General features: G+C 40.0%; 1 protein-coding gene across 1 annotated transcript; it reads right to left on the reverse strand.

Moving 5' to 3' along the window:
* Positions 1-4,305: 4,305 nt before the first annotated feature.
* On the reverse strand, positions 4,306-11,756 carry LOC308073543 (uncharacterized protein). Its single transcript, XM_080412481.1, has 5 exons — positions 11,693-11,756; positions 11,418-11,510; positions 10,672-10,924; positions 4,813-4,981; positions 4,306-4,696 (listed from the first exon to the last, which is right to left on the reverse strand). Exons 2-5 carry the CDS (start codon positions 11,497-11,499, stop codon positions 4,685-4,687), a joined length of 516 nt encoding a protein of 171 aa, XP_080268607.1. The 5' UTR covers positions 11,500-11,510; positions 11,693-11,756; the 3' UTR covers positions 4,306-4,684.
* Between the last annotated feature and the right edge of the window lie 4,519 nt (positions 11,757-16,275).

Below are 16,275 nucleotides of genomic sequence, written 5' to 3' on the forward strand. Positions count from 1 at the left end.
TTGATTGATTGATTGATTGAAATTTTTATTAGGCAAAAGAATGTAAAACAACACAGTTACATTTATAATGCTTTTGTCTAAAAGGTCCGGCCAAAAAAGTCCTTGCGGACTTGTTTCCGTTGGGGTCCTTGAGTTAATTTCATAGACATATATAGTAGCAACCAAACAGTTCAAAAATCAACATGAAAATACAGATAATACAGAAAAAGTACCACTATGTACAAAAAAAGCATTTAAAAATATATGTACAAAAAGAAAGGGGGGGGGGAAGCATGGAAAAATAAAAAATTATATACAAAAAAAGCATGAGGAATACAAAATATGTACAAAAAGAGGAGGGGGGGGGGTCGTCTGTCTACAGGGAAACTGGTACTAGCTCCTCTTTCGGCCTCCAGAAAGATGGGTTTTTAGGGCTGTTTTGAATGAGCCCAGCGAACTGCATTTTTTGAGGGATGGGGTTAGACTATTCCATTCCTTGGTGGCTGTGCTATAGAAGGAGAATTTGCCCATGTTTGTTTTATGGGTGGGTGGTACCAGATTGTTGTTTACGCTCCCTCTAGTTTCGTGGCTGTGGGTGTCACTAACTTTTTCGAGGTATTTATACAGATATGCGGGTATAGGGGGCATATCGGGCAAATCTGCATTTACAATTTTGAAGACCAGACCCATTTTTAGTTGTTTAACCCTGTCTTCCACCCTGAGCCAGCCTAGGCTGGCAAAGTGAATGGGAGAGAGGTGGGTCATGGGCCCCAGTCCGAGAAGTAGTCGGATCAGTTTGTTTTGGGAGGTTTGAAGCTTAGTCTGCAGTGACACTGAGGTGTTGGAGTACCAAGAGGAGCTAGCATAGTCAAAAAGGGGCTGAATCAGGGCCCCTGAGAGGGTCCTGAGGGCCTGAGGGTCTAAATCATGGGTTTTCAACTGGTGGTCCGTGGACCACTGGTGGTCCGTGAAGGTATTGCATGTGGTCCCTGACCATGCATTTAGTAATGTAGGAAAGTGAAGATTTGTATTATATTTGATCTTATCGACCACTAGTTGAGAAACAGTATGATGTATGGTGACGCATCAATGTTGTCAGTTACTTGGAAGTCGGATGTCAAGAAGTTCCACAGAAATGGGAGTTAGAATTTCAAGGGAAACTGTACCGGTTTACCTGGTTGAGTCATCATTAGTATGTGCCCATATCTATCGCATGTGCTTGCTCATACATATGTTGCAATGAATCAGTTAACATGAATTTAATATGGAAGGTTAAGAGAACAGAATAAGGGCAACCATGGGAAAGGAATGGATCAGTGGTTCTCAATCTTTTCTGAGCTCTGGACCACTAGCATATCTCAGTTAAATAATTAATGTTAAGGGCTTGATTTAATTCACCTCGAATTAACAAATTAAATTAAGGCCTTAACAGTAATTATTTAATTTCAAGCTTTTCCCCCCACACCACGCCCATATCCCCCCTTCCAACACAACAGTGGTCCTCAGGTTGATTCTCAGTCAGGGTGGTGGTCCCTGGTTCATAATCAGTTGAAAACCCATGGACTAAATGGGTTCCAACCTAAAAACTCACATCTTCTCTATTGCTTTTAGTTCAGTCCGAGGACAACTAACTCATTGTCTGTATTGACCACTGAATGTAATTAATGTTTGTGTTGAGATTGTATTGCTTTTACCACATTTTTATGTTTGTGTTTAGATTGTATTGCTTTCACTTATGTGATGTTATTTTGAATGGAAAGCACTTTGGGTCAACTTCTGTTGTTTTTTAATATAGTCGTGCTGCTGGGTGATGAGGAGTGGGTAAGGACGGGCACGACAAAGTTTATCCAGGTTAGTAGACTTTACTGGGAACGCACGCATGTGAATACAGTTTACTTTACAGTTGGTCAGGATGATGAAAACACTTAACGTAACAACTTGCTGGCGACAGGTGAGTATTCTATCACTTGGGTCCTCGACCTCTCGTTCTAGCACAGAACGGGAGACGATTGGTCCATGCTGTTGAACACTGAGAAACCAATGAAGGCAATGACAGTGTGACATTAACATGCACATCCAATCAGTATCAGTAGCCTATCTCAAATCGTTAGGTAACTAATTCCCACGTTACACATATTCACAGACACAGGTGCTACAGGACAATATACAAATAAAGGTGACATAGACTTTTTGATTGATTGATTGTTTGATTGAATACTTTATTAACAGTTTGCAAAACAAAAGCACAGAAAGTACAGTTTAATACAAATACAATGCTAAAAGGATTGAACCCAAGAAAGCACTGGCTTTCAACAAGCTATGGCTTGTTTCCATTGGGGTCCTGTGTATTCAATTCATAGAAACATTTAGTGACAGACAAATACACAATACTATGCAAAAACATCATATAAATGATTTGTAATCAAAAAGAAAAATATGTACAGTAAACAGTTCTGGGGTAGGGGTCAGGGCTGCCAACACTCCTGGATCCCGCATGAGTCTCCTGGTTTTTGACCACGTCTCCTGACACTCTCCTGACACTCTCCAAAACTGTTACTTTTCAGCATAAACATTCTGCGTAAGAAAATTACGCACCTGAGCACACTAAAAAAACAGCTGATTCAGCTTTCTGCGTGAAGTGGACGGACCTGCTTTCGGTCTCCTAAAAAGGCGTCCGCCCACTTCACGCAGTCTAGCTACGCGAGACGCGAGACTAAGCAGATACGGGAAGTAAACCGGAGATGGTGTGTCTTGCCGATTTTTGTTGCGAGAGTCTTGTTTTTTTTGCTATTTTTGTGTGCTCCGGTGCGTAATTTCCGAACGCAGAATGTTTATGCTGAAAAGTAACAGTTTTGGCCATAATGAGGTTTCCGCCAGACAATACATATTTATATTTATATTGTACATGCAAAATTGCTGCTATACGAAAATGTATTGCATTGTTTGTATTGTTGTAAAATTTATTGTTTTTAAGGACTTTCAAAAAGCGTTAAGCAGAATGGGGTCCGGGGACCCCCAGGGGTCCTTGGGGGGGGGGGGTTCCCAGCAAAATGTTATTATTAAATATGGCTCTTTTATTGCTACTTTTAACTTTTTAATGGATCCTATCTATGTAAGTAAAACCTGATAAAAGTGTCAAACTCCCAAAATACTGGAAATTACATCTACTCTGTTAAAAATGTCCTGGGGGGTACCCCCAAGCCCCCAGAACTACGGCATAGTCAGGGGATATTAGCAGAAAGATTTCCAATCTTGGAATAAATTCCTTACCAAAAAAAATCTTCACCAATGTGTTTGTAAAGGTGTCTAGTAACACATCTCACAAAGACTGAAATTCAGTTTCCCTAGGAGAATTTTTGACAGCTGCTGAAAGTTGGGGTACCCACCATTTCCCTGCATTTCCATGCAGGGCAAAACAAATCTAATTTTAATTCTGTTTCAAGTAGCATGTGAGGGGTCAAACTAGGGTGTTTTTATGATTCTGAATCTGCACCAAAACCACTCCTTGGGCTAAAAACGGCCATAGCCATCCTTGTCCAGGTATACTTTTTGTGTAAAAAGCCCATTGAGATTGGGCTGTTTTTAGCCCAAGGAGTGGTTTTGGTGCAAAACAAATGCTTGCAATGGATTCAGAATCATAAAAACACCCTAGTTTGACCCCTCACATGCTACTTGAAACAGAATTAAAATTAGATTTTTTTTGCCCTGCATGGAAATGCAGGGAAATGGTGGGTACCCCAACTTTCAGCAGCTGTCAAAAATTCTCCTAGGGAAACTGAATTTCAGTCTTTGTGAGATGTGTTACTAGACACCTTTACAAACACATTGGTGAAGATTTTTTTTGGTAAGGAATTTATTCCAAGATTGGAAATCCTTCTGCTAATATCCCCTGACTAGTAGAACAGTGAAGCGGCCAAGCCTGGTGGTCAAATCTGAGAATGCACTTAAATGCTACTGCGCGTGCGTCTTCCGTTTTGTGCGCATGCTCACGACGCGTCACGACCCATGGGTCCATTCCATTGGTTCATATTGGTTCCATATTGGTTCCTATTCTTACTTCCGGGTGCTTCAAAGCGCCACTGAGCACTTTAATAGAAATGAATAGCTGGGGCAGGTAGATATATTATAACTCTATGGGTACCCCCAGCGTGGTCAAGAGGCCCCCCCCCCCTGGAAAAAAATCTCCTGTTATCGGACGGTCTGAGGTTGGCAGGTATGGTAGGGGTGCATTTCTGGTGAAACACTTGAATTTGAACAGGGGCCATGCTGTTCCGAATTGCAGCCATCTGTAAGTTCTCTTTTAGAGCGGATTTATCCTGTGACTTCACAGCATAATTCAGTCATCTCCACAAACATTCAGGGAGAGCAGATCCCAAGATGTGATATTTAAACTTGTGTACAGGAAGTGTTACGTCCACATAGCAGTTGTAAGAATGCCATTGAATGTGTTGTGAATTAACGCAGTGACAGTGAAAGGGAGAGAGAAAATTGTTGCTATTTGATTACTTTCCCTGCAACAATTATAATTTTCACATTAAGAGGGAGAGGAGAGGAGAGGAGAGGAGAGGAGACGAGACGAGACGAGACGAGACGAGACGAGACGAGACGAGACAAGAGGAGATTGTCTGTACTGACATCTACACAGCTGAAATACTACAAAGTCTTCTTCTCCTCCATGTGGGGCCGTCTGGGTAGTGGTGAGACTTCATCGGCAAACCTGTGAATGGAGTATAAGCACACATGGAGAACAGGAATCACTACAGACCTTCAAAACATCTACTCTACAGCATATTCACAGTGCTTCACTGGTGTTGCCGGTGGTGTGTAACTTACAGGAGAACAGGAGAAGATGCAGGCTGTCGGGTCACACATCCCCATTTTGTTGGCCATGGCGGCTTCTGTGAGGTCTACCGGGAACAGCTCTGCGCTCCACAGGACGGAGAAACGAACCCGGTGGGAAGCGCCGTTCTCCAACATTGTCACCTCAGGGATGGCAGGACACCTGGAGGAAAGAAGGCCCAACATGGTACCTCACTATTTCATCCTTCAGTCTTTCACTCTTATTTAGCCCCTTAAGAGCGGGAACGCATCTGTGTCATTTATTAGCTTGTAGATCTGCTATTTTTGGGAAGAATTGTGGAAATTTAGTGCAAATCTTTGAATATATATATATTTTTGCGAACATTTCTAACTAAAATCTTTGCTTCTGGGTGATTCTACAAATGTCGTCTAAATCCTAACAGTTTTTTTTTGAAAAAAACGTATGTTGCTATATAATATCAGTGGTTCTCAAATTTTTCATGTCAAGGACCACCCAAAATGATATGTTCGTGGACCCCCATTTCAAAATATTTTGTTGAAACATGAGTTAAAATTTTTCGCTTATAAATTATATATATTAAAAGATTTGCACAAATTTTCACGATTTAGAAAAGAATTACAGATCTACAAAGCTCATAGCGCGGCTATAAGCTTGTAGATCAGCTATTTTTGAATAGCCAAAGAAATCTAAAAATGACACAGATGCGTACCCTGGCCTTAATGAGTTAAACATAGAAACCATAGGGTCCCTGTTCTGGGGTTTTGAACAGGGACCCTATACCCAAATAGCAGATCTACAAGCTCACAGCATGTCACATCGGCTATTCTTGTCGAAGAGATTTGGTGTTATGGTAAAACGGAGGGGGCCAATAGGCCAGGCCCCTGGGGGACCCAGGTCAATGAAGTACAGTGTAGGCTACTTTGCAGTGTTGTCATGACTGGTGTTGTATGAGGGACAGGCCACTAGGGGGCATGACACTAAAATAAAATGAACCATTCATTAATTCTTTCATATATAGCTATTGGTTTTAAGTGGTTCAGGGATTTTATATTCATATAAAGAGACACTAAACTAATAATTAACTGAGTTTTCACATTATAGTTGCTAGTACCCAGTGGTGGTAAAAGAGATAGTTGATAGTTCACCCCCAAAATGACCTTTTTTCTATCTTTTTTTCATACTTTGGATTATTTGTCAGGTGCAGGATTTAAAAAGGTCAGAGTAAGTATTGTGTAATAACAACTCAACAAAAGATACCATGTAAAGTATATATATATTCAGTTACTGTACGGACCATCCACACAACTATAACATTCCACCAGTGTGGAAAAAGTACTCATATTTTTACTTAAGTAAAAGTATCAATACTGCTATGTAGAAATAATCCAGTACAAGTAAAAGTCCGGAATTCAACATTTACTTGAGTGAAAGTATTGGCATCAAAATATACTTAAAGTACCTAAAGTAAAAGTTCTCATTATGCAGAATGTCCTGTTTTTAATGTTTTTTTTCATCTTTTGAAAATAGCAGATCTACAAGCTTACTTACAATGATCACGACGCATTGTGAGCTTGTGAGATCTGCTATTTTCAAATAGCCGAAATATATATTGAGCTTAAGTGATTAGTGTATGTTTAGACATAAAAATCAAAATCTACAAAGTAACTAGTAACTAAAGTTGTCAAATGAAGGTAGTGGAGTAAAAGTACAATATTTTCCTCAGAGATGTAGTGGAGTAGAAGTAAAAGTATTGAAAATTGGAAATACTGCAGTATATAAAAGTAAAACTACCTCAAAATCGTACTTAAGTAGGCCTACAGTACTTAAGTAAATGTACTTTATACTTTTCCCCACTGCAGTCCACAAGATAGCAGCCTTAAGTGCAAAATGTCCACATATTACATTGCTTCAGTCGTCAAATCAATTTATGTAGACCTACTTTTAGCGTTTTAAAGGATGAATTGTACCCTGCACCATTCCTTGATTCTCACTGTCCAAATATTGTAATGTTTATTTTGTTACTGTTCACTCTGTTTTTGATCATTGTAATGCAGTCAGAGTCTGTTACTTCTGTGGAACAGTTCATAACTGTCGTGTCATCGGGCTCTAGGGTGGCGGCCTTCTGCCTCGACCGTGTCGGGGAAAGTCAACACTTTAAGATCCTGGCCTTTGTCCTGGAGCAGACCAAACCTAACCATTGGAAAAGACCCTATGATCCATTAGGAGTCCAGTATACATTTAGGACTAGGCCAGTGTGTTTTTGATAAAAAAATATTATTTTGCATGTCCGTGGCAAAAATGAAATATTAATGAAAATGTCCATCACAAGCTGCCATGGTGATGACCCTTTTAAATCTATGCAATGTTATATAAATATAGGGGCGGCAGTGGCTCAGGGGTAGAGTGGCCGGGTAAAGGGAGCTGGAAACCGCAAGGTTCCTAGTTCAATCCTGGGCTGGGGGGCTCCCCCAGAGTTAGTGTCGAAGTGTCCTTGAGCAAGACGCTGAACCCCTAATTGCTCCCGATGTGCAGGTTGGCGCCTTGCATGGTTTCCTCCACCATCGGTGAATGTAATGCACAATTTATGTAAAGCGCTTTGGATAAAAGCGCTATATAAATGCACCATTTACCATTTATAAAAAAAATCTCCTGGATTCTGACAGTCTAATGTTGGCAGCCCTGTGTATCACCCGTTTCCACTGTTGTATTCAAATAAATCCCAGATTCCCATATGACTCTGCCGCTTTCTCCCAGTCAACGTGCTGCGGAGCAGAATCTAAACAACCGGAAGACTCGCCCCAAAACACGCTCGCCCCCATTTCTTTTCGCCTACAAGCTGTTTACAGGATAGGGTATTAGGGTTAGAAATAAGTTAAGGGTTAGCCTGCTTAGGCATAGTTTTACTGAGATTAAGTTTAGGAATAAGGTTAGGTTTTGACACCGTTTTACTGAGGTTACGTTTAGGAATAAGGTTAGGTTTTAGGCATAGTTTACTGACGTTACGTTTAGGAATACCAGGTGAATACCGCCGGATTTTCCCCGGGGTGACTGTGTTTTGGGGCGAAGGAACCACGGTGCCCTCACCTGCAGTAAAATTGGTAGGGGAAATTAATCAAATTAATTTCAATCCAAAAGGCTTATTTATAATAATTGAGGAAAACGAAGGGCATTTTGACTATACTTTCAGTTAGCAGTTTCAGTTAGTTATCTTTTTGTATTATTATAGTTTTTTATTTAGTTCAGTTAACTAAATGTTTTTTCAATTTTAGTTTTCGTTATTTCGTTTGTTTTCATTATAACTATAATAACCAGACGATTCCCCACGGAGCCTTGAATTCATAGAGATTTTTTTTTTTTTTGTGTCTGTTTTTGTCATTACTGAGCAAATAATTTGATGACTGGTAGAGTCTCCATACAAGCTCACAATGTGTGGTTGTGAGCTTGAAATGTTAAAGTTCTGGCAAAAAAAAAGTCAAAGACAAAAACAAAAAACTTGAAAAATGTACATTTATATTCAAGTAAATGTACTTAGTTATTGTCCACCACTGCTAAAGCAACCCTCTCTTTCAATTATTGTGGACACACACACAACACAAGCAGTGGTGTAAAGTAACTATGTACTCAAGTACTGTACTTGAGTACAACTTTGAGGTATTTTGACTTTACTGGAGTATATCCAATTTTACTTTTACTTCTACTCCACTACATCTCAGAGGCAAATATTGTACTTTTACTCCACAACAATTATTTGAAAACTTGAGTTACTAGTTACTTTGCAGATATAAATTATTACATTGCAAAACATACATTAACCACTTTAGCCCTATTTTATACCTAGGCTATTTGAAAATACCCAATCTACAAGCTCACAACACGTTGCATCGCAACGCGTTGTGAGCTTGTAGATCTGCTATTTTCAAACATTTTAGTACTTTTACTTTTGGTACTTTAAGTATATTTTGATGCCAATACTTTTGTACTTTTACTCAGGGTCATCAACATGTCCGTACACGGACAAATGTGTCCGTGGCAGGACTTGTCTATGTCCGTGGTCCATTTTAATTTTTAGCAGGAAAAGATCAAAAACAGATCTGTTCAGAAGGCTCTATTTGCTACAAAAGCAAAGGAGGGCAGAAACGTTTTCAAAGTGTCCACAAACAACAATATATAACTATAATAACACTCCACAATCATAATCTGTGGAAACCCTTTATCCACAGCCTGGGGGTCCACAATCACCATTAGACCTCCAGCTTAGAATTTGGTCACCTCTGATCAAAGTTCGGAGCCCTTGCATGAACCTAGTTGTGACACTGCATTCCTTTAAATCCTGTCATGCCATTGATCATTATGGTTTTGACTCTCATCTTTCTTTTTTATCAAACTATCAAAGCTCCTTATCAGTTTGGTACGGTAGAACTGGTAGAACTTGATCTCCTCCTGACCTCAAGTAACACTGTCCTGTCCCCCGAAAAGCCAGCAATCTCTATGACAGGGGTGGGCAAGATTTATTTCCAGGGGGCCACACAGACTTCGATAAAGTGTACACATTGTACAATTGAATTGAAACGTGAAACACATGGTGCTGAATTATGTTAAAACTGCATGAATTTGGTAGACAGTCGCCTACCTTACTACAATAAGGTACTTGTCTTCACAACAATATATATATATTGTTTTATAGCTGTACTGTATCACTCTGGTGTACTTTGGCCTTACAATAAAAAGATTACTTGCATAAAACATCATCACCATGCCACATTTAATGCCTGTCTTAGCCACCTGCCAGTCTTAAGGTTTTCTTCAGAATAGGTAACCTCTTTTACACCTGGTATCCCCATTTTGGGCATGTCGTTATAGGCTAAGTAAATAAACAAATAATTAGAACAATTTCTGAAATGTTTTGAAAATACCGGGTCTACAAGCTCTCAACATGTCATGATGTAATGTATTGTAGATTAAAAAAACAACGACCTTATATTTCTTTCTGGCTAAGTGGTTAATGCAGAAATACTATCATTGTAAAATGTGTAGCACATTGGCATAGACACTATGGCATATTAGGAGTTCATTATGTATTTCTGGTCAAATTATTGTCTGTGGCAAAAAATATATAATGATGAAAATGTCCATCAAGCTGGCATGGTGATGACCCCTGCTCAAGTAACATTTTGAACACAGGCCTTTTTACCTTTTATATTGTGGTATTGCTGCTTCTACTTCTACTTAATTTTAATGCACACATTAGTCATGTAATCAAGATTGCCTTCTTTCATCTGAGAAATATTGCACGAATTAGAGCCTATCTGTCGTTGGATGATGCAAAAACGTTGATCCACGCTTTTGTTTTCTCTCGGCGTGACTATTATAATGCACTTTTCTCTGACTGCTTGGAATAAACTCCCATTATACCCAAGACAGGCCCCCTCTGTAGATAGCTTTAAAGCACAGCTCAAGACTTTTTTCTTCACTCTTGCTTTTAGTTGATCTTTTTTTTTTCTATATCGCTGTGTTGTTATTTATGTCTTCACTGTTTGCTTGATTCCCTGCCTTTTTGTTTTGGCCATTATTTTAATGCCATTACTATTATTATTATCTTCCTGCCTTTATTTTTATGCCATTGTTTTAAATTGTTTCAATGTAGTTTTTTCTGCTTTGTTGTTGAATTGTGTTGCTTTTTCTGTAAAGCACTTTCTCTTTATTTTATTTTATGTCTTTCACCCTGTAAAGCACTTTGAGCTGCATTTATGTAATGAAAGGTGCTATATAAATAACGTTTATTATTATTATTATTATCATTATAACTTAAGTAAAATAACTGAGTACTTCTTCCACCACCGAACACAAGCCATCTGCAGACATAGACCTACATGTCTCGAATGAAGTAGGTTCGTGCAGCCGTGGGGTCGTGGAGTTTGGAATAGTGGGCTCCCCAGCAGTCCTTCAGCACGAGCACGTGCCCAGGAATCATTTCCCAATCCTCTGCAATCTCAAGTTGGACGTACAGGACAGAGCCCGGTTGGACCAGTAATGGGTTGATAGGTTCCGTGAAGCCGGGGTCTCGGAAGAAGGTCATCTTGTCGGCAATGCAGGGTGGTGGATGTGTGATGTAGATGGAGCCATCTTCATTCCCAAAAATATACAAGATATAGTTTGGAAAATGAATGAGTAATATATAATAATAATAATAATGTGTGTGACTTGCCCACACACACATTAACACACATTAACACAAAACATCATGTATAAGCTATGTTGTTCACCAAATGCAATATTTCTTTTCACATATATGCTGTATTCTTTGTACAGTAAGGTCTAATATGAACTATGCCAGCAATTAAAGTTTTTTTTTTTTTACAAATCTCTTTATAATTTTTTCAGACAATAAAATTACATCATGTCAAGCAGTGACAACAAAGAGGTCTGATATTTTTTGACAAAACAAACCAACAAATAAACAAAGCACAACAGCACAAACAATAAAATAGGTACAGTAATCAATGAGTATGCAAATGTAATCAATGTGCATGTTGCCAGCATTTAAAGTTTGATGCAAGTCTTATGGTTACTAAATAAACAAACAGAAGTTTATAGGAGGACATCAGAGACAGTTTACCTGTGCTGTTGTTAGGATCAACAGTTGGTATGAACGCCATGAAGAGAACAGCTGAAACAACCATGGGCTGCATCCTGCACATCAGACACTAACCTGTTGAAAATGTTAAAGTATACAAAATAAAGTGTTTTAGTCTGACTGCAGCCTTGTAGCACAGAAACACACAGAACCCAACGACACAGGTTCAATGCAAATGTAACAGATTGCATTTCCAAGATATGTTATAGCACAGAAAATGACCACTTTAAACGTTTAAGACCAGAAAATACCCTTACCTGTCTTCAATTTAAGATTCTTTCCTCTGCTTAAAACGTTAAGGCCAGATACTGACGGATTCCCACAAGTTGTGAGATTCATAATCTGTGTTTCAGTGATGAATGGGAGGTGTGGTGAGAGTGTGAGAGCATGTGAGAGGGTGAACGTCATCTACCAGACTAAACCATTTGTACAGTTTGGCAAGGTAGCTTCAATAGTTGTGGTTTCTATTTTTTGGGGGCCCTATTTGTAACTATACATTTACAGTATGTATCTACAGTATATAGCAACATACATTTGTTGTAATTTCATAATAAATATTTGAAGTTAAAAAAAAAAAATCATACAAAATATGTCTGGAGCCGCAAATAATATTTAAGCCTTACAATGAAAGCAACACGGGCATATTAGCCCTATAAAGTGTATATTAGCCTATAAAAATTACTAGTTACTTACAAATAGTAAATGATAGTAAACTAGAAAAAGTGCTCCTCGGAGCACAGGTCTCCGCCAGGTCAGGTACGTTATTGTGGCCTCCTGGTGGCGCTATAATAGGCCAATGTGAAAAGGGTGCTATTTGTTCAAGGGCTTTTCACTGCAATCGGACACTGCATTCATGATTTGAGGCATTTTGTTCCAAACATATGTTTGCAAAATTAGACCTGCTGGTGGCGCTATAACAGGCCAATGTGAAAAGGGTGGCATTTCTTCGTCGGCCTAATAGAAATGTGCGTGTGAAATTTCACGGAAATCGCAAGCTGCGTTCATGATTTGAGGCATTTTGTTCAAAACGGAACAATCCTGCATACTTTGGAAGCCAATCTTAGGCAATCAGGATGGAATATGGGAAATCGGATAAATCCGTGTTGATCACATGACTATAGAGATACTGTGTACCGATTTGTGTGATGTTTGGACAAAATCTGTAGGAGTAGTATCAATAAATGTGTTTTGCACATATCGGCCTCCTGGTGGCGCTATAACAGGCCAATCTGAAAAATTTGGGCCAGAGGTTCTGAGTTGGCATCCAGGGAGTGTGCGTGCACAGTTTCGCAGCGGCCGGGCCAACGGTGCCAGAGATTAGCTGCTAACGGACGGACAGGACGGACGGACGGACGGACGGACGGACGGACAGGGGGTAAAACATACTCTCTCGCCATGCCTTTCGGCCTGGCGGAGACAATGAGCATTCATTTTAATGTTGTCAAAATATTCCCCGCAGCAGGATCAGTGTTGCCAGATTCTGTGAGAGAAACAAGCGACACGGTCTATGAAAACAAGCCCAAAAGAAGGGACCAGTTTCACCACTTGAGCCCTATTAAATCAGCTATTTCGAAAGCAAGCCCAAATAAGCAACGAGAGCTCCCGTCAGTCATTAAACACATTTTAAGAACATTTTAAAAGGACCACATCACCCATTTTCAGCATATCTTCATATAATTGGTCCTCACTAACGCTCACATGAAGATGAGGTTGAAAATGGGTGACGTGCTCCTTTCATGGCTACAAACTGACCCCAAACTCAGTCCCAAACTCAGTCCTTGTATCTTTGAGCAAAGTGAGGACAAACAAAAAAAAGAAAGGACAACAAACACAAAAAAAACAACGTTACATCTGACCCCAGGCCAGCCTAGGGTTTTCTTCCGAACCAGAACGACATCATTAAATATTGACTTTTAAGTTAGTAATGCATTATGGCATTCTCATGTCAACGTCTCCACTCAACTCTGCTGATACTGTACATTCACACCTGACATAGCTAACAATGACATTTACACGTACTGTACAAAACGGCTTAGCACACCTACACACACACACACACACACACACACACACACACAGGGAGGGTTTAAGAGCTCGACCGATATGTCGTTCATAAATTAACTTTTTTGACGACACCGGTATCTGCAATTATACTTTCAAACTGGCGTGCCTATTTTGGACACGCCGTTATAGGAGAAAATCTGTCAATAGGGCTTAAGAACAGTATTGCGTGTACTTGTTTGTTTGTGCCTTGTATACTAATTACAGTTAATATATACTTTTATACTGTTAAGTATATACTATTGTATACTTAATTAGAAAATGTTATCTATCAAAACATTTCTTTATTTGTTTGCTTTTAAGTTAAATGTTCTCAAACAGAAAATGCAATCAATTCTAAAATCAAATAATTTTGACAAAAATATGGGTCAAAACGTCAGTAATTAGTTGTCTAGGACTCTGAAATCGGGATCCACAACGGACCCTAAAATGTGATATCGGTCAGGCTCTACTTAGTACACACACACACACACACACACGTTTTACTATATTTGTGAGGACATCTACGTTTGAGGGCAGCAACTTTTGATTGACATTCTTAATTTTAACCCTGAACTATTTTTTATCGTAACTCTGAAGCCAAAAATAGGCTATCTACAAGCTCACAACAAGTCGCACTGCAACGTGTTGTGAGCTTGAAGATCGTCTATTTTCGGTTCACGCTTAATTCTGACCGTAACCCCTAAAACCTAACCTCTACATTTCTTACCCTAACCCTAAACCTAACCTGAGTCTTTTCCTAATTGTATGCCGAAGTCTATAAAATATGTATTGTTTAACCATAAAACAACAATGTCCATTTCTCAAATTCTGCTATGCTGGCCCTCACAAGTACAGTAATACAAGCACACACACAAATAATCTCACACACACACACACACACACACACGCACACGCACACAGCGAGGGTTACACTATGTTTTCCTACGTGGCACAGGATACAGGAAGAGTGGTCACCTCCATGTTAAATTGGCTATTTTTTCCCAAAATGTAAAACAAAAAAGGTCTTAAGTAATGTAAAGTATACATGATTTGAACGTGCACGGTACATCATTGTCAGACTTTAATTTAACCTTCAACTTCTCGTTTATGCCCAAAGCAAGGCAGCTAGAAACCATGTCACAGACACGGTTGCGCCAAAGTGTCAACTGGAGGACAAAAACTGACATCCTAAATCCTCAAACTGCTTCTTCATTGATGATTAATTGATGAATAATAGCCTCATAGTATCTACTGTTTGGGAGGATTTAGCAGTATTGTTGCAGTTCAACCAAATTCCACAGGGGGGAGCTATTTGCTAGGCTTTTGTACATGTGGAATGGGTGGTTTGCAGAGAAGAATCATATTTCTTTTGTAGCAATTGTAGAAATATTAGACCTTAATTGTCAAATGCTCAAGCGTGTTCTCATCATGTATTCTTTACATTACTTAAGACCATTTTCTACATCGCTACATATATATATTTCTTTTTGTACATTTTGGAAAAAATAGCCAATTTAACATCGAGGTGCCCACTCCTCCCTGGTGCCCACAGTTTTTTAATACTTGTTGATGCCAAAGATGCGGACTCTGTGGAGCTGGGGCAGTTTGGGGATGAGAACGCTGAGCAGAGACGCTGTGTTGATGACAAAGTGCGTATTTGGTGTAGAAACTGGCCAGGAAATATCTGCGGAAGAGACACGCGCAAAACAATCACCAGTGGTTCTCAAAGTGGGTTCCCGGGGGGGGGGGACCTTGAGGGGGCTCCAGGGGGTCCCCAGCAAAATGTGTTAAAGGGATAGTTCACTCCCAAAATGACTTTTTTTTTTAATCGATTAGTCACCCCATGGAGACTTGAATACATGGATGTTTTATGTTTTTGTCTCATTCCTAAGACAATAATTCTTGATGGTATCAAGAAGACTCACTCCAAAACCAACTCACCCCATTGCTAGGAAAACTCACTCCGGAAAACTCACCCCCAAGATTTTCGGGGGTAGGAAAACTCACCCCAGGACCTGAGAAAACTCACTCCGGAAAACTCACCCCAATGGTTTTTAACTTTGTGAGCTTTCCATTTTCACAGAATGCTTGGGGTAAAACTTTTTCAGTCATCCGCGGACTTCTTTTTTTCGCCGATAAAGTATAGTTTTGGACCATGACGGAGGCGCGCCGACTCAGCAGACCTTGAGGCTGAGGAGTTGCGCCCGAGCGCCTCCAGGCGCGAGTGCCCGCAACGACCAGCCGATGGTCTGCTAGTCGAATCAGCGCCGTCCGAGTTATGTACCGATAGGGACAGAATAGTAAATATTTTTGGTGGGGACTGCGTTTGCCCCACTGACTGCGTTTGCCCCAGTCACTGCGTTTGCCCCACTGACTGCGTTTGCCCCAACTGCCACTCAAAGTGACTACTGGCCAATCACAGTGCGTCTCCCCCGGGGTGAGTTTTCCTACCCCCGGGGTGAGTTTTCCTACCCCCGGGGTGAGTGTTCCGGAGTGAGTTTTCTCAGGTCCTGGGGTGAGTTTACCCACCCCCCGGGGTGAGTGTTCCTAGCTCCGGGGTGAGTTTTCCTTTTTGAGTTGGGGTGAGTTGGTTTTGGAGTGAGTCTTCTTGTATTCATATTTTTAAATGATGGGATGGACTCAAATTAATGTTATGGTCACATGTTGATGATTTAAATTTGAGCTCGAGACCCAAAAGAGAAATTTGGTCTTCCTGGGACCCAAGCTAGTGAAAATAGCAGATCTACAAGTGTTGCAATGTGATCTGTTAGGAGCTTGTAGATCGGCTATTTTCACT

The sequence above is a fragment of the Gymnoscopelus braueri genome (genome assembly GCF_963280865.1).
Source record: "Gymnoscopelus braueri genome assembly, chromosome: 18".
NCBI lineage: Eukaryota > Metazoa > Chordata > Actinopteri > Myctophiformes > Myctophidae > Gymnoscopelus > Gymnoscopelus braueri.

Bases quoted from the DNA above. Each gene is read 5' to 3' on its own strand.
- LOC308073543 (XM_080412481.1), bottom strand. From the start codon at position 11,499: ATGTGCAGGATGCAGCCCATGGTTGTTTCAGCTGTTCTCTTCATGGCG. The intron at 10,925-11,417 runs GTAAACTGTCTC...TTGGGAATGAAG, and splicing joins TGATCCTAACAACAGCACAG to ATGGCTCCATCTACATCACA. The intron at 4,982-10,671 runs GTAGGTCTATGT...TCTTTCCTCCAG, and splicing joins ACCTACTTCATTCGAGACAT to GTGTCCTGCCATCCCTGAGG.